This window comes from Atractosteus spatula, chromosome 6 (genome assembly GCF_055471065.1).
Source record: "Atractosteus spatula isolate fAtrSpa1 chromosome 6, fAtrSpa1.hap1, whole genome shotgun sequence".
NCBI classification, from domain to species: Eukaryota; Metazoa; Chordata; class Actinopteri; order Semionotiformes; family Lepisosteidae; genus Atractosteus; species Atractosteus spatula.
In genome coordinates, this window is record NC_142711.1 from 52,895,665 (window position 1) to 52,920,084 (window position 24,420).

General features: G+C 37.1%; 1 protein-coding gene across 2 annotated transcripts in view; it reads left to right on the forward strand.

The window, feature by feature from the left end:
• Positions 1-24,420, forward strand: part of lmbr1 (limb development membrane protein 1) — a 72,596-nt gene that overhangs the window by 22,601 nt on the left and 25,575 nt on the right. For both annotated transcript variants that reach the window (XM_088918350.1, XM_088918349.1), the window contains exons 6-12: positions 5,293-5,419; positions 10,539-10,607; positions 11,401-11,465; positions 12,921-12,993; positions 19,674-19,754; positions 22,447-22,523; positions 23,392-23,469. In XM_088918350.1, coding sequence (XP_088774476.1) covers positions 5,293-5,419; positions 10,539-10,607; positions 11,401-11,465; positions 12,921-12,993; positions 19,674-19,754; positions 22,447-22,523; positions 23,392-23,469 — 570 coding nt within the window. The remainder of the gene's footprint in view (positions 1-5,292; positions 5,420-10,538; positions 10,608-11,400; positions 11,466-12,920; positions 12,994-19,673; positions 19,755-22,446; positions 22,524-23,391; positions 23,470-24,420) is intronic.

Consider the following 24,420-nt stretch of genomic DNA (forward strand, 5'->3'; position numbering starts at 1 on the left):
CTTATCCTCTTTATTTCTGTGTCATTCATTTCCTTTGTTTTTATTTAATGTATGTTGTCTTTGTTTTAAATGCTCTATAGCATAATCTTGACTGAAAAGCAGGTGTTTGGTGATTTGCCTATTACCTACTATGCAGTAGATGAATTAACCTCTTGTTGTGCCCTTTGATTCCAAGTTCTTCAGCTCTTTTCCCCACTAACCTCTGTACAGTAGGTACCCAGGGGAAGTGCTGCACATATATCAGGGTCATTCGTTTTCATGCTTATTAAATCTTGATGTGATGCTCTTTTATGAGGTAGGTTTTGGACCCAGTGGACAAGGTCAATACAGTTTTTTTTCATGCAGCGTCCCTCCACTGGGAGGTTTAAAACGTTTCTGTCTGAGAGTGTGCTGGTGACTCGCTGTCCGTATCCCTGCTGCCTGTCTGTTTCGGAGCTGCCCAATCAAAATGAAATTTGATTCGCAGTGGCAGAGCCATGTTAGTAAGATAAGAGGAATTCTGGGTTATCTTCTCCAGTGTTTGGAAAGTGTCTAATGCCTTAATAAACCCAATTTTTTATATTTATAATAGGCATTTTCTGAATGCTGTAGTGTCCCCCCCCCCCCATTCAACACCTGGTGGTTTTAAGAGGAAACTGAAATTACTGTAGCTCATGTTTGTGTAATTATTACATGACCACATTTAACATGTTCTAATCATAAACAGATGGGAGGCCTGCATTTAATCTAAAGTGAAATCAAAACGACATGCTGCAGTCAGCCCCTTGGATGAATGATTCGGTCAGTTAAACCTACTGGTTTGGCACAGTACTGGGCAGTGTGTTTACAGGGCCCTGCCAGATTAAAATGAACCTTGACATAGAATATACTGTAGCTATGACAAAAGAGAAACCACACAACGAGGTACACTAAAAGACATCTGGCTTGCTGCAGCTGATCGTCAGAGGCTTGCACGCAGAAGTACCACAAGGAAAAACTTGAAGGTGTAAGTGTTTTGGCAGGGAATAGATGCTCATTTTAATATGGCAAGGATTATTTTTATTTCCCCTCACTTTTTACATGTCGCGACAAAGCTGGCAACACTTTCTGTCACTGAAGCGGGACTGCTAAATGGGCTGCATGCCTGTTTAACCAGATCTGTTTGTAATCTAAATAAAAAAAAGGGGAAATTGAAACAAGATGCATAGAACAAACATTTTGCAAGATGGCTGTGAAACATGCTTTCACTCTGCAGCTTAGCAGCAGACAGATTACTTGCGCCTAATTGAAATATCAGTGTCAGTGTGGTTTGCGTTTGTGTTTTTTCCACAGTCTACAGTTATACTGTACAGCAGATAGGAGGGCAAAAGAAATTAAGTAAATTAAATTCTGAAAAGCAGTCTGTGAATTGTCGGTATATAGGGTACATACTGTACAAATGCTAATTCACAGCTTCCTTGAGGGAGGAAAAAACATCAAGAACTAGTGCAGCTGTAGTAGAAAGTTCTGTAGAAGCCTCTTGGAAACTTACAGATTTTCAAACTTGGTAAACCTGAAGATGTGACCATTTTGAGGTATTTTTTTATTATTCCATTTTCTTTCCTACTGATATTGAGTGACTTTTCTGATACTGAATCGCAAGAATTAACAACATTTATCTGAATTGCCTTCATGTGCTTGTTCTTGGAATTGATTGTATTCCTTTTCTTTAAGTGGATCCTGTTGTTTTTTAGTTGCATAAAATTGTTAAAACTTTTAATGTTTTATCTTATGCTTTACTCTTGGGATAAGTCTGATTGGTGCTTCATGCAAAATCTTTTTTTAAAAGTAGTATCAACGATACTCTATCCAGCCCCATTCTACTTCTGTTAAACTGTGTTTTATTCCTTTGAAATTTGCTTTCTTGTAATTGGAAACTTTTGGTTTGGACTTTGGACAGTTATAAAATATACATCAAAGCATGTGCATATTATGATCACATTTCCCTAATGCTTATCTTTACTTTGTTTATCTAAATTTGTGTAGATTGTTTGCAATGTGATCAATATAGTCATTCCCTCTTTGAGGTGACTGAGTAAAAAAATAGTCATTAACCATGTTTGTCACTTTGGTTTGTACCTTTAGGTTTTCCCCTGTCTGTGTGTGGAAAGTTAAAGTCTCCCATAAAAATGACTTCTACCTTTTGAACTTAAAATTCTTAATTTTGATGTACAGTGTTAAATTATAATCACCATGTGCATTTGGTGGGCTATTGTACACTGCTAACACTATATGTTTATAAATATTTTTGTCAAGTCTGACCCAAATAAATTTAGAGCCTCTTGATTCCAGTAGGTTTAGTTCCTGAGCCTGAATGCACTTTATGCTGTGTAGTGCTACAACTCCTTTGTCCTTTCTGTTTCTCTGGAACAGTGTATCCATTAATGCTACATTAATCTTTATCATTATCTGTGATCCCAGTTATGTCATTTTAGATTTTGTTTCAACTAATCCTTGCATTTGTCTATAAAAGAGGACTTGAATGAGATTTAGGGGCAAGTAATACAAGTACATCAAAATGAAATGCACATATTCTAGACTTAAGGTTTTTCTGTGTACACTTTGTAAGTCATCCTGCATATGTCTGCTAAACAAATTAATAATCAGATTATTAACATTATTAATAACATTATGATGGATGATTTGTTTGTCTGCATCCACCAATTGAGAATCAGCATAGTTCACAGCTCCAAACCCTACACTAGTAAGACTGTAGGCTCTCCTCCAGCATTCCTGCTGTAGATCTGTTTATCAATTTACAAATGATACAGAAGAGGAGAGCTGTGGGATGGATGCATTCCTTACTGACAATACTGCAGACTCATAGGGGCTGCTGGTGCTTACTAAAACAAAGTTTTATCCCAGGTATGAAGAATTGTGTGTTACTCTACCGTGCTGTGCACGGTAGCTGCAGAACAACTCTTAATGGTTTTACAGTGCTACAGTAGTAAATACTTGAGCTTTGGTAGCAAAATAAGTGGAATTCTAGGATTTCCGAACACTAAGCAAAATAAGAAGGGCTGTAGCTTGTGCTTGTTACTTTAGATTTTAATATAATCCAATGCATCAGCATTTAGTTAAAAATGAAAGTAAGCCATCTGGTCCTAGTTGACTGACTTGTACAGATTTCCTCAGGGCCGTACAACAGAATAAAAAGAACGGTTTAATTTTGTTTTCTCACCATAAAGTTGTATGTTCCAGTGATTATGCTAATAATTTGTGATGTGCACATAGTGGCAATCATGTAGAAAACAAAGGCATGGTGTTGGGGGCTCAAGTGGGTGGAGTGGTGGAGGGGTTGCAGGCTGATTCAGCAAAAACTGTCCTGTATCTGCGAGATGCCACTTTCAATGTCACCAATACTAGCATGCCAGCAGAGCTCAGACTCTAGCCAACAACGCTCAAACTGCTCTATACACAAGAGCCTTCACTGACTGTGGAACTCGAGAGGCCCTCCTTTTCCACTCTCCTTTCTTTAGCATGAGTTACCTGTGACTTGTGGGTCCTTGGTGTGTTGCTTGCCTTATGAAGTATTGTACTGGCACAGCTGCGCTGAATTTGAATGCACCGGCGGTGGTATTTTGCCTGCCCACACAGACAGCAAAGGAAAATGGTACTAAAGTTCTACTAATGCCAAGGAGTGCTGAAGGCAAGAGTCGAATGAATGTCTCCCTATCTTTATTTGCAAATTCATGGTACGCTTCCACAGCAGGAAATGCCAGACTGCAAAAGCAGGTGGATAGCTAATTAGTTAATTGCAAATTCTCTTTGTAATTTTTGGTTCTGCAGTGCTTACAATGGATTGCCATGCCTTCAAAGTCTTTGCCCCCTCACTGTATCTCAAAAATGTAAAAATGCCCACACAGCGAGTTCTGTGGAGGAACTGAGATGCTTCATAAATAAAGGCTTGAAATTGTTTTTCCTTACCTTTTCGAATGAGTGTAAAGTGATACTCGCTTTCATCAGAGCCCTGGTTAAATTGAGACCTTTGCTTTTTATGAGTCACATCCTGGTAGCATTTCTTTATTGCACTGTAAACTGGGGAGGGGATAAATAAACAAATGCTATTGATGTGATTTCATTTGTCTTTGACCTAGACCTGGGAGTTTTGTGTACGTCATTTGAGAAAAGCGGATAGAGTGGCTTTTTGTGAAGAAACCTTTGAAACCTTCATAATAAAGCTACTGGCCACTGTCCCAGGGACCGGGCCAAACCACTTGAACTTGGAACTGTTACCTGTTACATTGAGCGTACTATAGTTCAAACTTAAATAGAGGGTTTGAAAACCACTTACTGCCATATTGGAACAAACCAGTTAACCAAATGTTATTTTTTATGCATGTATACTTCTGTATATCTATGTGTGTATATATACACAGTATATAAATGAGTCTATTCATGTTCAAATTATTATTTCTATTTTAGTTTGTATGCTTATAGGTGTAAGTATATTCATGTATATATATTTGTGTTTTTTTATTATTTCTGCGGTGAATTTAAATTCTTGTCAGCGATGATTTTATTTTAAATATCTGTGTATTTGGCACTTAAAGCACTTGAACCAGCAGTAAGCCTGACCCTGATGAAGAGACTGATCTACCATAGATTACAATGATGTAGAATTTACTTCTGTTTTTAAGTAATTTTAATGGATTGTGATCATCAAAATATTTTTGATATATTTCTGATCCTAAAATGTTCATGTGAAGTATTAATCTAAATATATATGTAAATATCTAAATGATTGTCTAAATATTATTTTTTAAGTGACGGTGCAACATGACTTGTCTAAATTATGTGGTAGTTCCATAGAATGAAATGTTACTTTTTAATAAGCCCCAGCGATTATTGTCCAAGCTGGAGAAACATGAGTTTTAGTTTTACAAGACATACTGAGTCACCTAAAGATGAAAGAAAAATGTGAGTCTTTTGTTTCACTGAGGGTGAATAAAGTACATACAGGAGCAATGTACATTAATTCAGTTTTCTTCAAAGGCTTATGGCAACTGTAACAAAATCAATTACTAGGACTTGGTTTCATTGTGTTTATATATCCAATGTCATTTGTGAATTCTACTGTGTTCTGGGGTGCAGTTTTGAATGGTATATAAGCCAATGCTTTCCGTCTTGTGATCTGCTGTATTGGTGTTGCGTATGAGACACATGGCCGATATGTCACTTCTGCTGTGGTTAACCCTGGCAAAGTTCTCTTCATGCAGCTGGTCTTTGGTTTTATTTATGAAGTTAAGAGGTTGTTTTCATTTGTTTTCTTAGGGCATTAAAGCTCGAATTTTGGAAACCTTTGTGATGCTGTTCCTGCTTGGGTTGCTGATTTTGGGAATTGTGTGGGTAGCTTCAGCACTGATCGACAATGACGCAGCCAGTATGGAATCATTATATGGTAAGTGTGTTGGTTTGGCTCTTTTATTGCTCTTCTTATTTTATGAGTCTCCTGCAACATTGAAAGATGAACTGCCTGAGCTCCTGTGTGAGAGCTCACTGTTTGAAGAGCTAGCTCTCACACGAGTGCTGCTTTATATATACAGTCATAGCATTTCCCTGTAAACTACATTGGCAGTTTACTTATGACAATAATTTAATTGTAATATACATTTTACTGTCGTACCCACATTTTTCGCATAATGGACTACTGCATTCTACAGTTGAGGTTTATATGCACTGTCAGCTTATTTTAAGGTTTTGATATAAATATTCTCCTTTACGCATTTGTTAAAGGCCGTTTTAAACCAGAAATATACCATTGCAGCAAATAAGCTTTTTTCCTAAGTTATATTGTTCGTATCACGATGTGAAATGTGTCTGGGAGTCAGTGGTTTTTAAGGAGTAATATTAAAGAATTATGTTTAGACCACGAGTATGTCTAAGTACTTTCAGATTAAATTTTTCTAATGAATTCCTCATGGAATCCATTGCTGTTTTTTCATTGTGAAATTTCCATTTTTTAAAAAATGATATGCTCCCTATTTTTGAATTACCAGTTACTTTAAGATCTCTCTTGTGGTAATGAGCCTTTTTTAGAGAGTGAGACATGTACACTTGTTCCTGCAACAAGACCAATTACAGGGTCATTTATCATTTGACACATTGCCAGTTCCTCAGTGCCTGACAGGAGCGTTAGTGTTGATTGGAGGAATGCCTAGCCTCACTTCTGTCTACAGTTAGCCTACAGGGATCTAGCAAGTCACAGTGGTTGCTGTTTGCCAAAAACTAAGGGAGTCTTGGTAGACTAATCCCAGCCCTAGCATTGGGGACGTCTGGTCAGAGTTGGCTACATATGGTACAGGCTTGGACTGTTAGTGCCATAGGGCCCTGGTATACATCTGCTTGACTCAATTCCTCTTCTTGGTGAGCCACTTAGTTGTCACCCAGTGCTCTTTCTGAAGGATGTGTCTAGTCTCCTTGAATTTGATAATGTGATCTTTTGGATCTGATCTTTTAATCTGACTTCTTACAGCTCATCACTGGACTAAATTGAGAGAGACTTAGCTGCCCAAGAAAGACTTGGATCAATGCGTTACTTGTGACTTGTAGTCCACCATGAAGGTTAATGGCTTGCATGAGATGATGACGACCTCATGTCATCAGACCTGTTTTTATTTAACAGAGGCATAAATACTCCAACCTTTGCCACCACCTACTACCCACGCCCTTCCAAGGAAAATGACATTTGATTCTTTTTCACATTTCATTGGAGTGCAGTAGCAGGAAAGGCAGATGGGATGTGCCATATCTCATCAATAGATAAAATTTAAAACATGTGCCAGAAAGTCTTCACAGGATACACTATCTTATCTATTGCACGACTGAAGTACAATCATAATAGAACTAAATCCAGTTGCAAGAAAAAGTCACTCTATGCTCAAGACAATTTTAAATACAAAGAATTACTGAACATTCTTCCCAAACTATAATGAGAAAAACCCAAATACACACAGTTTTGTACAGAAACGGAAAAACTTTTCAGTGTAAAACGTTAACTGATTTTATCTGGACAGAAGTACTGACATGTTGAATAAATGGGGCTAACTCCGTAAAAGATCCATTAATTGACAAAGCATTGCACAGAAATAAGATAAGTTCTAAAGTATATAGCTGGAAAAGAGAAAGAGAGTGATTACCAACATCATTTGAAGGAAAATGTATAGAACCAAATCCACAATTGGGAGTACAGTGCAGAGTGGCCTCAGAGCAGTATCTAATAAAGATTGAGTACCAAAATCCAGTAGATCTGAATGGATATCCAAAGAAAATTATAGGTACAGCCAGGGACTTAAAGATTTTGAGGCAGCAGGCAGAATAGTATGTGAATACAATACCAAAAGACACATGAAGAGAGACCTTGGTGCATATAAATCTCTTTGCAAACCACTTTTATGGCATGTTAAAAGTCATCTAATGCTTGCCAAGAGCTATAAAGAGGGATCTAAAGAATTCTATCACGTATTTGTGTGGATGGATTAAAGCTACGTAAAACCTTTCCTCTAAAGGGACTATGGTACCATTGTCATTATCATCATCATCATCATCGACGTCTTCAGCCTTTGTTGACCTACTGAGGAATAAAGTTCGTTCCAAGCTCTTTTCTTTTTGCACATCATGTAAGATAATCTAATCTTACAATTTCACATCAGTCTTTTTGCAGATTTTAGTTTGTCTCCCGGGACTCGATTCAATATTTACTGGATCAAATGGTTGTTCGGTCTTCTGGCTACGTGTCTGATCCATTTCCATTTTAGTTTCTTCACACTTAAAATGATGTCACACAGTGTTGTTAGTACTCTAACCCATTCATGTCTTTTGTTTTGTGGCTTTTCTTGCTCATCCAAACATGTTTGGATTCAGTATCATTTTTGTATTCAGTGCTCAGGGTGCACTGTACTGCATGTTGATAGAAGCAGCACACCTTGGTTGAAGACTTAGGGTACAGTAGTGGTTTCCCCTTTAGAATCTAATTTAACCTCCTCAAAACACTCAAGCCGATTTGTGCTCCTTTTTTATTTTGTACACCCAGTTTTCTTCTTACCTTATTATTGACCCAGATTTATAAATTACCTTTTATTTGGAGAATGTAAATCTTCAGCAGATTTAAAACCTTTTAAAAGTTGACCTTTCTGCCTTGTTCGGTCATGATATGGGGGGAATCAAGGGAGTTGAGGGGTTTTTAAACATTTGTGTTATTAAAGTGCAAATGAACGAGAACTTGGTGTTGTTAAAGAGCGAATGAGTCCAGTCCTGAATGGAAATGACTGAAAAGTGAATGAGTTCAGCCCTGACTCGGATCAATGCATAAAGTGTAGTGATACTGGCTGCACATTGGCTGAAAGCTGAACGCTTATCTTTACAGCAAGACAGTGACTCAGAGCAAATAGTTAAATCAGTTCAAGAATTCTTGTGGAAATCAAAAGACAAATATTCTGGAATGGCTTTCACAATCCCCACATCTCAATCCCACAGAAATGCTTTCGACTGATTTAAGAATAGCTGTATCCAGGCACTGTGCATGCAGTCTGTCTGAGCAGAAGGAAACAGAATAAGCATTATTGATTCAACAAGATGTCTCGCACTTTTTGGGGAATTATCATAAACATCTGAAAGCTGTAATAAAAGCAGAAGGACAACACATGCAATACTAAAACAGGAGTGTCAGTGTGTTTGTCTTCAATGCAGACTTTTATTGAAATGAATATACAGTCATGTGAAAATGAAAGTACACCCTCTTTCAAGTAAATAGTTTTACATATCAGGGCATAAATAACAATCATCTGGTCCTCACCAACTTCTATAATTGGACAAATCTAGCCTCAGATAACAGACAACACAGATTTCACTGTCATTATTTATTCAACGAAAAGTAAACTAAAATGAAGAAACCATGTGTGAAAAATTAAGTACACCCTTACTGCTTCCATAGGAATTAAGATAATTACCAGCCAGCTGCTGCTAATCAAATGTGCTTGATTAGTTGATCATCAGGAAGTGTGACCACTTCTATAAAAGCAGAACTTTTGGCAGTTTGGTGATCTGGAGCATTCAGGTGTGTGTTAACACTATGCCAAGGAGAAAAGACATCAGCAATAAACTTAAAGAAGCAATTGTTGCTCCTCATCAATCTGAGAAGGATTATTTACAAATGGAAATATTCAAAATCTTGCCAGGAGTGGGTGTCCCAGCAAATTCACCCCAAGGTCAGACCGTATAATGCTCGGAGAAATCGCAAAGAACCCAAGAGCTACATCTAGGGATCTAGAGGCCTCGGTTAACATGTTAAATGTTAAAGTTCATGACCGTATGATCAGAAAAAGACTGAACAGGTATGGCTTTCATGGAAGGGTAGCCAGGAGAAAGCCCCTTCTCTCCAAAAAGAACATGGCAGCACGGCTTAGGTTTGCAAAGTTGCGTCTGAACAAACCACAAGATTTCTGGAACAATGTACTTTGGACAGACAAGACCAAAGTGGAGATGTTTGGTCATTACGCACAATGCCATGTTTGGCTAAAACCAAACACAGCGTATCGCCACAAACACCTCATACCAACCGTCAAGCACAATGGTGAAGGGGTCATGATTTGGGCTTGTTTTGCAGCCACAGGACCTGGGCACCTTGCAGTCATCGAGTCGACCATGAACTCCTCTTTATACTACAATATTCTAGAGACAAATGTGAGGCCATCTCTCCGACAGCTAAAGCTTGGCTGAAATTGGGTCCTGCAATAGGACAATGATCCCAAGCACCCCAGCAAATCTACAGCTGAATGGCTGAAAAAGAAAAGAATCAAGATGCTGGAATGGTCAAGTCAAAGTCTAGACCTCAACCCCATTGAGATGCTGGGGTGGGAGCTTAAGAGAGCTGTGCATAAATGAATACCCACCAACATCAGTGAACTGAAGCAATGATGTAAAGAAGAGGGGGCCAGAATTCCTGCAAAACGATGTGAGAGACTGATAAACTCATACAGAAAACGTTTACTTCAAGTTATTGCTGCTAAAGGTGGTTCTACAAGCTACTGAATCATGGGGTGTACTTGGTCTTTCACACATGGCTTCTACATGTTGGCTTATTTTTTGTTAAATAATGACATAGTGGAATCTTTTATGTGTTGTTTGTCACCTGAGGTTAGATTTACCTAATTTTAGGCCCTGGTAAGAACCCGATGATTTTTTTGCAGTTTGAATAATCTGGTAGAATACAGTATTTTGCACTGAATGTTACAATTGACTTCATATTTGATGCATCGTATGGAGGTAATTAAGTACATGTACACTGTTGGCACCTGTGTTAGAGCAAATGTTTAGTTTTGCTGTGCACCACATTCTACTTTTCTGTGCCTCTCAAACACTCCTTTCCCTTTCTTTTACGGTGTCTGGTACTAAACTATGGGAAGAACTGCTGCAGTTCTGTTTGGCTTAAATGTGTTCTTTGAGAACCCAGCCTAAAGAATGATACACAATCAATATACTTGTATCTAGAGCACTGACAAGGTAACCTTCTGTTTTCACAGACCTTTGGGAGTTCTACTTGCCCTATTTATATTCCTGTATTTCATTAATGGGAGGATTACTGCTTCTGTGTAAGTATGACTTTTTGAGTGCTTTTTAACCTCTTTTTAAAACAAAGCCTTTTTTGGGTTGGGTAAGTGATGAAGTGGAATTTAAAGCCTTTGGAATAAAAAAATAAAATACAAATCTCAACCGTTAACCCTTTCAGTAGGTGTGGAAAATGGAATACAAAGAGTTGGGTTCACAGACTGTGATTAGAGGTGGCTCTGGACTTGTATACCTAAAATAACATTACATAGTGCAAGATTACTGCTAATGGTGGTCTGTGAAGTTGCTGGTTCAAATAAGACTAATAAGCTAAAGTAATGGAAGAACTTAACTTCAGGGTCCTCTTATTTGTATTGTCGCTTTGGATATTGCATTAGTTAGCTGTATTTCTGTTTTATTTATCTGATACATGTTTACATAGTTGCTTTGATGTGCATTAAATATGTAATTGAGAAATCTTATTCTAATAATAGAAATGTGGTCGATTTGGAACATTTCCAAAGATGAATGAAGTCAATTTGGAAGAAAGCAATTTAAGACAGGGCAGCCTTTTAAAGAAAAACATTTAAAATAATTCGGTGTGCTGTAAATCACATTTTGTCATACTATCTTTTTAGTTTTGATGATCTTACAGTTAGCTCAATATTGAATGGCCTTATCGAATGATTCTTATTTGGGGTCTTGCGTTTTATTTATGTCTGCTTCTGGGTGATTCTGCACTAAGGGACATGAGACGGAGCTACGTTCTTGTGGCGGACATGGTTCATATTGAAATTCTTATGCTTCCGTTTCGTGTTTTTCTGTTGTTTTGTGTAGTATGCACACCAGTGGGTCTTTCCCGGATGTTTACAGTTGTGGGGCAGTTGCTTGTTAAACCAACAGTAAGTAGCTTGTTGACCTTTTTGGTGCAGAATATTTTCTCGAGAAATTGTAATATGCAATAGATACACATCCCATAGACTGCTGTCTCATCAGGATCAAAACGGGAAGTAGGACATTTTAAGGCATGCTAGTAAACTTTTCATGAAAGCTTCTGTCTCCTCTTTTATTTTATGCCTTATTTTGTTTTTACAAGTCTCTGCATTTCAAGCATTCATTTGGTCAAATCAAAGCAGCCATAAGGATACTGTACATAAATAATTGTGGGGAACCTCTGTACTCAGCCAAACCTTTCTTGGCTTAAGCCCTTAAAAAAAGCCTGAGCAGTTTTGGTGATCAAATAATATTTTTATTGGCAAATTTGATTTTCACATTAAACACAGTAGTGTTATAAAATAATAGAAGATAGTTTCTCTGTATAACCACCATATTTTCTGTTCCCAAGTAACTTATTTGAAACGTTTTTTTACTTTTGTTCTGCATATTCGATAAATCCGTTGGGATGCATTTTAGTTGTATAAATCTTTTTTTCCATTTTCTTCAAAAAAAAATAGATTTGACTTTCACATCTAAGTAAAATGCTAAAGATAAATAATAAAATAACGCATTCAAAGTGGCTCAAATACATTTGATCAAGTGAATTGAGGTTATTACTAATCTGTTGTGTCGGATGTCTAGTGTCACTTGATTAACTTTCCTAGGTAGGAAGAAAGGCAATGCTTTGGTTAAGAGCGATGATAGTATCACTGGGGTCTGCATTGTAGCTTGAGCCAGGTCAGTTCCAGCCAGTCAGACCTCAGTTATGTAGGCTGGAGTGATGCTCATTTTTTCTCTTTCAATGTGTGATGTTCCAAAATAAAAATTAAAAAAATCTACAAATCAACTAAACGGTGTTATGAAATATATTTGAAAAAAAATCAGAAACGCGTGTGCAGAGTTGCAGTTTACAGTGCAGGAATTGCTATTAAATGCCAATAATAATTACATTGCTGAATTTAAAGTTAATGAGGCAATTGCCTGCTTTTTCATTCAGTGAATCTGGAAAGCTGAACATCTCTTGGCTTAAAGTTGATACATAGTGCTGTCTCGAGAGAGTCATTTAATAATGCAACGTATCGATTAACCAATTTTAGAAAAAACACAGTAGTGTTTTAAAATAATGATCTAAGTGAAAGACGTGTGTTTGTGGGAGGAATTACAGTTCCCAATTTCTTTTCAAGCTTTTACATGGAGTTCACCTACTTTTACTATGCTCACCACCTGTTCTCATTCAAGGAAAACAAGACAGATCTCTAACTTGCTGTTGTAGCCATATTCTGTCAATTATTTCAAACATATTGAACAAGGGCACAGGGATTCATACTGTACATATTCAGTCAGAATTTTTCCATTTCAGGTGTATTGTGAATCCATGTCTCTTTTAATCATATTCACCTTTCTTATTTTCTTCTTTTAAGATCCTGGAAGACCTGGATGAGCAAATTTATTGCATCCACTTGCAAGAGGAAGCACTTCAAAGGCGATTAAATGGTTTGTCACCGTAAATGAGCTCACACTTTATGGGGGAATGACTGCCTCGTTGGGTGTGATGGAACATTCTGCAAAGCAATTAATTGGCATTGACAAATTACTTTTGTGTCCGCCTTTAGGGATCTGCGTGCTTTCTTGTGCTTCTGAATTTCATAATCTTAAACTAACGGATTACTCATCACTTATAACTTTTTTTTTCCTGTAGAAAAATAGTAACGAAATGGTAATAATAAAAAATAGAATTAAAAGAATTATTACAATATACATAATAAAAAAAATTGGTGAAAGGTATATTAATTGGAGTTGTTTCCCTTGGTACAATAAGGGCCTGCATTTGGCACTTCTTAGAAGAGGCTGTGTCATAATTTCTGTAGAGTTGTTCTTTGCTATTGTAAAAATGTTTTCTGCAGTGATTTAGTTTCTGTTCTGGATTTGCTGGACTTCATGCCACATGAGAAAATGTGGTTTGAGATAAAGATAAATGCGTTTCAAATATAATTCTTGAAGTACGGCAAAGATAGAAACTGCGATAAAAACATCTCCTTCATAAATTAAGAATATTTGTGTAGCTTTAACGAGTAGTTTCTATTGGTTTTTTGAAAGGGTCCATGAAAACAAACAAAGTGCTTTGAGCTGTGTGGCTGATGTTTTTATTCTAAAATAACCTCAAGATGTAATATGTGCATGTGCAGCATTGCCTACAGGCCTCAAATTGCAGTTAGAGATGCCATGTGAAGATTTAAAAAAATCACATGGATCAGCCAGAGACTACTGGAAGTTTTGAAACATAATCACGTATTGAAATCCAAACATTCAAGTCAATGTTTGTCTCTTTTTTTTTCGTACATATGTTTGTGTCGATTCAGACGTGGGACCCGACTTGTATGCAAAACAATTTTTGACATTTTCAGGATGCACATAATAAGAATGTAAATTTAAAGCTGCGCTAAAGTAGACTGACAACCGAGTTAAAAGCTCGCATTTCTGAGTGCGTGTAATTGCCTAGCAGTTCCTGTTATCGCATCTGTCGGGGCCTTTGTTCAAGGGGATCCTGATTCTGTCCAGTTGTGCACCGACACGGTGTCTAACTCGTACTGTGACGAGACCTGTCTAAGAGAGATCCAGTACAGCACACACAATTGACTGAAAGGTTAGAAGCAAGAGGAGGCCTTTCTGGTGTTAAACGTTCATGTGTGAAGTAAATGTTTTGTCGGGAAGTAAAGGCAACCTTCATCTTGGATGCTTAGCGCTGCTGTTCTGCCAAGGCGAACCTCTTCTGCTCATGTGAATTACAGGTGCTTTGAATATCCTTAAATCTGGCATTTTCATCTGTTAAAGCTTGCTGATTAAGACCCTTCAGCTACATTACTGTCTTTTTTTTTGAACGATGCTACCATTTGAAACAAGTCAGGTGATTTCCTTGAAACTAATGTCAAAAACCAAAATGAGAGCCTTGGCTCCTTTGAAAATATACCGCTCTTTCAAGTTGTGTGAAAGGAAGCCTGAATGTATTGTTTGGATTATTTTTTTTTGTATAGGATAGATATGCAGATAAATATTTTACCCAGTGGCAGCCTGATGTTCTATGAACTTGAATGCAGCGTGCAAAAGTGACAGAAAATCATATACTACGTTATAGCAGGGTTGTTGTATTCCCTGGTGAACAGTATCTCCTTTGCATCTTAAAATCAGTGTTGGAAGTATTTGGAGTGTGGCCAAATATACTTTAATATCAAGCCAAGCGAGCAACCCAAGTGCACAGCTGTGAGTAAATAAAGAGAGCAGATACGTAGGTGAACGAGATATGTAGTCCTGATAGCCTTGCTATTTGTAGGCTACACCAGCTCTCTATAGGAGTTTTCGATGGTAGGCTGGCATTTTATGCCACACAGCCTTTCTTTGAACACCTGATGAAATAATTTTTATCTCTTCTTTATCAGTTAAGATGTTTGATCTGCGTAAGTCACTGTGATATGGTTTTTAATATGTTTAAAAACAAAAAAAAACATCACGATACATATTTTTGGCAATTCCTTGCCAACTGTTTTTCTAGTTTTCAGCATGGCATGACAGAGACAGGTGAAAGCAGTACTCAGTAGATTGTTTTCCATCATCAGGAATTCCACAGATTTCTTTTGCATTGCTATATTTGCTATTAAAAATGATCAAATTGCTTTATAGAAGACATTTGTCATTTGTCCTTATGCAAAGGTTTTTTCCTTCATTTCTGGGAGATTTCATTATTAATCTTAAAATTGTACCCTTTCGAAATTTTTAGACTTTTTTTGTCCACATTTTTAGAGCTCAAGGAGGGTAGTAGAAAAAAGGAAAGGTGTTAGGTCATCAGAGGGCCGTTTCAGTAATGCTCTTTAGAGTTTAAATCATGGAAAATTCAAAAACAGTAGTAGGGCATTTACATTAAAATAGCTAATCCCGGTGACTTCCATTCTGAGTCAGTCATCTATCAATTCATTTAGCATCAATGCATCTTTACAGTGGTCTGTAGACTTAAAAATAAATCATGAAGTCCGGAATAGATCAAAAGCGTGGATTACTACTGAGTTCGATTAGGGCACTTAGGGATGTGAGGTATGATTCTTCACTTTGAGTTGACCGGCTCATACTGTACAAATCACTTATGCTACATTTATGAACTGTCTTGGGCTCAGAGTTTTAAAATTAGCAGCTTCAACTCTAAGTTACTCCATAACACTTATATATGAATTAATATTTATTGTTAAATGTTAAATAATCAAACAGAAATGGAGAGGATCTGGTGAGCATCTCAATTGACCATGTTTGTTTAGAGTGCAAGTTAAACTCTTGGGTCCGTTCGTCATGACTTTGAGCCTGAGTCAGATTGTTTGCCGGCCGTGAACAGGTTACGCACCAAAGGGAGGGTTGGAATTGGTTGGCTGGGGGTTTCTCTTGGGTCCTTAGCAAATGGTGGGCAGCTCCTGGTTGGGAGTGATGTCCGAGAGAGATGGCTTTCTTGTGCAAACTCTCCCACGTGGCACTGGAGACGTAGCAGCACCTCAGCAGATGAATGGCTCTCTAGGGTGGGCAGATCACAGGAGCCCCTCTGCCCATTTTCACTCTCTTTATGCACTACAGGAGTCATTGCTGTGAATCGAGATTTAAAAAAAAAAAAGACAATTGGCAATTCTACATTTGCCAGTGAGTATAAAATGAAAAATACCTAAATAGTACTGGTAGGAAGTTGGTACATAGTACAAGGGGTTATCTTGGGGTTAGTGTGATTTTAAGCTTGACTGTGTCTGAGGACATTCATTGATCCATATATCCTGTACGAGACTTGTTGTACCAGACAACTGGCTGTTTGTTCGACTTCATAGTCATCAAGGGGCAGTACAGACTTCTTACTGTCAGTCGTGACTCATGGTGCAGTCTACAGCCTGGTTCAATAAGGAGGCCGCGTGGGCATTAGTCTGTGAAACTGGCACAAACGGTGATAGAAGCAACTCTCCCAGTGTTTGCCTTTGCCAAGAAGAGAAGCATAGATGCCCCTCTCTGCTTTTTTGTCTTGCGCTGCATGGGTTTCGAGAATTTCCCCAAATCTCTTGTGGGCCAGATGGTACTAGAACCATGGTAGAGAGGATTTTTTTACAGCCCTGCTGTTTTAAAAAACAGTATATTAGGTATCTGAGGTTTGACCAGTTTTATGGATTGTACAAAATGGAATGATGTGGCTGAAGATATTGCACCCTTCAGTTCTGGCAGCACTTTTGTGTTATTTTAATGGTAAGATAGGTAATGGTCATTTTTAAGATGGTTTTGTGATGAAAAATTATGATTTTAGCTACTGTTCCATTCTGATACATTTTCGCTATGGCCACCAGATGTCCCTGTTTACTATGTGAAATTTGTATTGTAACAAACTAAATGTCCTATTTATTTTTATATGGACAACTCATTTTGTCCAAATAATTGTTTTCCTGTAGTGATAACTTGTTAGCATATTTCCACTCTTATGTTTATTTTTTCTCTGCTATATGTAATATGTTTTCCAGTAGGAAAAAAAAAAAAAAAAATATGCATACCATAAGTAATTGATGACGCTGGTTCCCTGCCTTATTCATGGAATTCAATCTTAAGGTTGAAGATAAATGTTTGCCTGTATTTGTAACCATCTAAAATGGGTGTTCGGTCACAAATGAGAGAAGTACCATATATTAGGATGTGCAAATTCGTGTATGTTTTTACTTTATCTACTAGATAACATTGAAATATGATATGCGAATAGAACATACAGGTATCAGAACTACTTTGTGTTATTTTATGACTGAAACAGCTCTGCCAGGGCTTACAGTATGTGTTGATTTGGCTGCAGCCCTTCTGAAAATTGTGGTATCTCTTCAGGCCACAATAGGTAGTTCTTCTCATGACATTATGTTCCTTGCTTACGTTACATTTGAAGTTGTCCTCTTTATATGGGTATCTAATAAAATCCCAGTCTGGTGTAAATTACACCAGCTCTCAAGGTGGAGTTGACATATGATCTGAAGTATACTCTTCTAGGTACTTATTTTTATGAGTGACAGTCTCAAAATAAAAAATGACCAAAAATGTATCACAGCCATGACTTCCTAAGGACTCCTACCCAGAATTATAAAGGAGGGTAAAAGTGTTTTTTTTATAATTTGTCACATGTCGCAGAACTGACTTTATACTAGTTCTTGTACTAATTCAGCTTGAAAGCATGAAATGTTATGTTGTGCCTTTTAAATAACTGCTATGTAAAACTTGGTTTCCTTTGATATGCTGAAACCTACTTTGAACAGACTACAGTAAAGAACTAACAGTGGAATATTCACGGTTCTAATAATGTGATGAATGTGCAGTATAAAGAGAGAAGTCTCAAAATGAAGGCAATAGGGCCTTCTTGCTCTTGCTATCCTTTTCTGAAATGAAGCCTTTTTCAGGTTTGGTTTGCTGACATTACATTTGCTGGAGCATAGGTAACACTGAAGGCATGCCACCCAGGTAAAAGTAAGGCGAATAAAGTCGGTAACCATCTAGAAAACCACATCACACTTAACAGAGCTCATGAGAACAGAATTCTAAAATGATGTAACACCACAAATAGTGTAACCTAAAAGGATTAGTTCATTTTGTCCGTGCCAAGTGACATCAATTCACAAACAATAAGATAAAACAAAGAGAAAAGCAATAAAACAAAATATTGTATTCAAGGCGGTGAGAAAGTGCTTTGAAATATTTGCAGTACAACCCTTGCTAAGTTACAGCGATCTCATCAGCTCCTGTGAGATGTAGTAAACAAAGAAAGATAATTCCACATCTTTAGATGGGCCTTATTTTGACTTAAAAACATGAGAGAATTAAACGTTCTAATGTCTTTACTTATCAAAAGTAGTATTAGACTACCTGCATAGTTTTGTGGTAAACAAAGGAATCTTTTAATAGCTTCAATATTTGGCAGACCATTTTTGTTATATAGGACAGATTGAAAACAAATAATGGCATTTCCTATTTCACTTTGGCTGTGCATTGTTTGAGGGTTCCAATTTTCCTGTCAGAATTTTCTTTCAAGGTTGGGACATGTATGTTGGGAAGAGACTAATATGGATTTCTGTTAGTTTTGTTTTTTTCTTTCCTTTTTTAATTCCTTCTTAAATCCAAAGAGACAGGGTGGGGCAGAATAAAAAAAATACTTATTTGATCAAAGTTATTGGTTCTTCACCTCTGTAACAAAGATGAAAGATCTTATTTTTATTGCACGCTAGTAACAGTGTAACACTGAACTAATTGGTCTTGATCTGCCAATCACCTGAGGGGATGCAGAGATACTCTTCCACTTCACTTTGAGGACTCAAACCATACGTCAAGGCTGGAAGAAAAACAGAGTAAAACAGATAAATTAACCTTAAATGAGCTGCTCTTGTGGTTTTCCTGGAGAATCCCTTTCTATTTTTTTCCTGACTAGTCGCAGCATGTATGGTCTACCACAAGATTTGTGCACCAGACAGACTTGACACTGGAGATTTTCATTTTTTTTCCCTTCCTGTTTGTTTGAAACCATTTTGTTATGTATTAACATTGGATTATCTGTTTGATGGGAATTTTGTGCAGAACATTCCATAGTTAAAACAAAAAAAATATGATTTATTGTCATATTTAATCGGAACTGGTCAACATGACAGATTTTTTTTTTATTCTAAAATTCTGTTTTGCAAACCCTTTTCAGCTCTAAGATCTGAAATTGCAGTGTTAGGTGCTAGCGGATACATATTCCACAGCTGCTGCCGTTCTCCTGAAAGAGGAAAAGAAACCAGGGGCTTCAGAGTTCATCATGTCACTGTCTTCGTTACAGCTGGCAGAACATTTTCTTGTCACCACACAGTAGCAGCTCCCTCTACCACGTATTTGTTCAGCTCTGGTTGACCCTCCAGTGCGACTCTCTCAGTCCCCATTTGCGGTGTGAATATAGGTAGCTGGCAGCAAAGAACTCTGATTATGTCTGTTTTGCGTCTGGTCTCCTTGAGAGTGAAGAAGAAAGATGCCATGAGTAAAAATATATGTATGGTATGTGGCTCTTCCATATCTTTGCTAGAATTCCTTACTCCTGCTTTATAAAGTGTTTTGTGTGGTATGTCCTTATAAAGACTAATTTCTATTTATTGAAATCTTCTCTGTTATAGGGATGTTATCTCATTCTCAATGTAGCACTCTTCATGTGGACAAGGAGTTGGACAATGTCAGGAGCCTGAAAAATAAACTAGGTAAGGTTTTTTTTTTAACGGATATTTTTAGAGATGCTTAACTTTTTTACTAATACAGTTAACATGAACTGTGAGCAAAGCATTGCAGCGCACTTTTTAATGTACTTTCTCCTGTTTTTAAATTTGGACATCTATCAAAAGTTTTTTTTTTCCCCTCATTTCTTATTTGTCTAGTCTTCCAGAGATGTTGTTAATAAAGCCAGGCTTTCCATGAGCTTTGGGAGTGCAGGGGCATTGCGAAGCACTTAGGATATTGGACAAGATGCAAACTTTATTGTATAAAACCTTTTAGTGATGTCATTAATTAAACTGTGCCGCAAATCTAGAATATGATTTGGCACTGGATACGTACAGGAACCCAGCTACAGTACATTGGTAAGACACCAGAGCAAAATTGATTCGAGTGCTGCAGTTTCATTTTAAAAGTGAGACCAAGTATAATCTGAACCATTGGCTACCATAGACTGTCTATTCATGCAGTGTCTCATATCCTAATCATTAGAGCCGCTAAAGGCATTTGTGTAATAAACATCTCTCTTAAAAGATTTAAAATATTAAAAGTTTAATTAGCCTTCTTTTACATTTTATGTTGTGTACTTTTCCAACTACTGTTCTATCCCAATGTAGAAGTGAATATGTATGAAACTGCAAAAAATGGGGAAAATAGGTCCCACCTGCAGAAATGTTATATATGTAAAAGTCATTAGAAGCCTGATTTTATGAATGAATGCCTTTCTGCTGATAATTATTAGGTACCAAATGTGCCCTTTTCTGTTCTGTTCTGTGAAATTTGAACTTTAAAACATGTTTTAAAGAAAGCAGGCCTTCTTTCAGTATATTCAGCCTCAGATGACGTCCCAGTCAATCCCAGCAGGTTTGCCTATTGCTTTCAGTTTGGTCTTCACTAGGCAATTCAGAAATCCCAGTTAAAATGTAAATATTATTCAGCATTTTATTGATTCCTATATAATATAGGGAAATGGTTGCTTTTTTTTTGTAAATGATGCAGTTAAATATTTTTATATCATTAAAGGAGCATGAAATGGTCAATTTAAAATAGTTTGCATTTCAATTTTGCACTTGTGTTTCCATACTGAGAGTAGCATTCCTAAATTGTTCGATTTATGTATCATAGACTTGCCCTTGGTACAGATATTACATGCTCTTACATTAAATAGTTTCAACACTTAATTACTTACTGGCTTGACACTTCCTTATGTTGTTTAGCAATACCCTTTTGGAGAAGGTAGAGGTAGCCATTGAAAACAAATGAACTCCTGTTGGGTGGTGATATGCTATCATCTTACTTGGCAGTGGTGTTCGATAGAAAGCTCAAAAAGAAAGTTAGAACGCACAGAAGAAAGTCACTACGCAGACATGGCAGATATGTTAGGAATTTCTTGGAAGTATGGCAGGACGAATTTATTGTGAAGTACAAGTAGTCGGGCGGAACCGGCTAGACTTCCATAATGTATTGCCTTGTTTGTGATATCCGTAAGAACTTATATCAGCCCAGGACCTTCATAATTAGTTGGCGGCTTATAAGAGATAAATAAATGTAAAACAGTGTGGAGTGAGAAAAAAAATCAGTGGTAGGGTGAAGGTGCAAACCTTTTAATATACTGTACATTAAAGAATATACAGGTAAGGCTAATTAATACAGTCTGAAACAGGGGAGCTAGACTCTACATGGAGATAAAAGTAGAGAGCTTTATTTACAGTTACTTTAGTGTTTCAGTGGCCTGCTTGGTTGTCTGAATCTAAAGTGTATGAAGCTGTACTACAGATTGAAGTGATGCTTAGCGGTTGAAAGGTCATTGGATATAGCTTCACATGCCAGCATGGCAAAGTTATAACTTACGCTGCCAAGTAAACAGCTGAACTTCTAAAGAAGACAATGATCACAGCAGTACTGTACCATCCATCACAGACACTTGATGGGAATCGGTCTTGTTTTGGTAGATTAGAGGTTTTCTATGAAACCCACTAACATGAATGGGCTTAAAAGCTTTTTGCATGAAAGTCAGGGAAAACATTTTCACAGGACAGATGCCGACAGCTCATGTTGTGTTTGCAGGCTCTAATAAACCCCAAAGGATGATGTACTGAGCCCTAGCTTAGAGTGTGTGAATTGTTTTGTTCAGGACTTTATTAATGTCAGGTTTTGCAACTTGTGTTTGTAAAAATACCAATTTTTAAATCTGTTTTGAGGCCTTTATTTCACGAGGTCTTCATTTACTCAATGTGCCTTATTTTGTTTCATTAATAAGACCTTACGTTTGCCTATGTCTGTAATGAAATGAAAGACAAATGCCATAAATACACTACATGAAATCTGTATGAAAAATGGATATTGTCTAGAATGAAAATGTCTAGGAAGTAGGCAGTGTCTGATTTGTCCCTAACGTGTGATCTGTTCCATTCTCACCTTCACAGATTAAAGAATCACTATAAACAACCGTGGAGCTATCTATAAAACAATTCTGTTGTTATTCTTTTTTCTTCAACTCTGGGGAATTTATTTTTCTAGTTATACCTATGATTGTCCTCTGAGAGCATTTAATCTCTTGGCTATGTTCAGCAAGGGTGTGTGGCACTAGAATCCAACATAAACTTTAAAGTGCATCGAAGCTTTAATTAAACTTCCTTTACCTTGAAAACTGACAGACATGCTTTGTATCTCTTTCTGTAGAGAGGCGGAAAAAGGCTTCTGCATGGGAGAAGAACTTAGTGTACCCCATTGTCATGTTAATACTTCTGGCTGGAACAGTAAGGAATCCCATTATCTTGCTTTGAAAATGAAGCGATCCGTTAATATTTATTACGGTCTTATAAATACTTTAAATCCAGTTTATATCAACGGTAACTCCACAGTTCAGAATCTGTCCCCCTGGTCTAGGTTATGCATTCGGTAATGGTAAAGAAAATAAAAGGAGGAATATTCTGCCACTGAGGGCAGTACTGGCTGCATTAAACTGTAATTAAAAGATAACCTTTGCTGTAAACATGTCCCGGCATACTTCTTTAGATTAGATTAAGGAGAACCAGGAACAACCGGAAACATTGTCTGTCACTCATATGCAGGGCCAGAAACTGAAAATATTAAGATTCACTCACTTGCATTAATGTGTTGCACACACATTTTTGTTTGGGGAAAAAATCAAGCACACTCTTGTATATAAAGGTGTCATTAATTTGAATAAAAGTATTTTAAATTCAAAATGAGTTTTCTGTATGGTCATGTGCAATCAGCATTTCTTTTTACCTTTATAAGTCAATAGACAAAATATAGTTCCTGAAAATAATTTCCAGTTGATTTACACATTGATTGAATGCTCTGTTCTGGTGAAACACATTCTTGTATTTTGCAATATTAATGGCCTTAAATATTGCTTCTTGTTTTGTTTGTGAAACAAATACCCTGAGGATAGCAACTGGAAAATACATTTGCAAACCGGAAAGGTTTTCATGCAACTTTTTCCCTACAGCCAGTTTTAGCCCTACAATAGACTCCTGGAGAATTCACTCGAAAAGGGATTAAATACAACTTCAAGCATCCAGCGCATTTTTTCATTGTAATATCTGCAATGTTAACTCTGCAGAGACTGTAACTTTATTTTGCTTTTTTTATCTTCAGACAATCTCCGTTCTTCTTGTTGCATTTAATATCCTCTATTTGTTAGTGGATGAAACAGCAATGCCAAAGGGATCAAAGGTGAGTTATACAGAAATGCTGTCTTATTTTTCTTGATTTTTGTTCTACTTGTTTTTTTTTTGTTCTTCTATCAACATGGTCTACTGTCATCTTTTTTAATATGCTGGTGTTACTGACCAGCTACTTGTGCAGTGAACATACCTACTGAAAAGCTTGGTTTAGTAAAGAAGAACACCAGATACGCTCCGATGCATTCTGAACTGCTAGAGCTTGATTTTTATCAAGCTGTCATGTCAGTTGCAGCGTGTTTTTCAAATGAAGACCATTTCACAGAACGCTGCAGATCAAAATGTTGTGCAGTTTCCAGTTGTTTTCCTGCAGCTAAGAAAACTGGATTTGCTGTTTTAAACAAACGAGTTTTTGGTGTCATTCAGAAATTTTAGCGCTAATGGTTGCTAGTCATTTTGTGTTCTGGATCTGCACTTTTGCTTCCTTTGTTTTACGAGGTATTGTGTACAACTAAAACTTTTATGGGGCTTACAAGAAAAGAATTTAATTTCAAAATCAGCTTGGTTCCACACAATTTGGTCGTTGTCCATTGTAGTGCTCAAGTTTGAGAAGTGTAACAGTTTTTCTTGTGGAAACTGATATTACAGCTACTGTGACTTCTTATTGGTTTTGCCTGCCATGCATTGTTGACATCTGTCCTGGGACTTATCCAACATCTAAGGTTCATGTGATCTTTTTTTAAAGGCAACAAAATAGGTCTTCTTTCTTTTTTTTTTCCTTTTTTGTGGTAACTGCCCTCGACATTCCAATTATTTTATTTAACGTTATTTGTTTTGGCATGACGCATTGGAGAAAATCCCCCAAATTACACTTGTCATGAGTTATGTCAGTTTCTTGACAGCCGGGTTTCGTAAATGGTTTATACATTTGATGAGCTGGAGGCATTCCATTGCTCTGATCTCCTGTCATGTGTCTGAGATGTCCTCTTTAAAGCTAATCAAT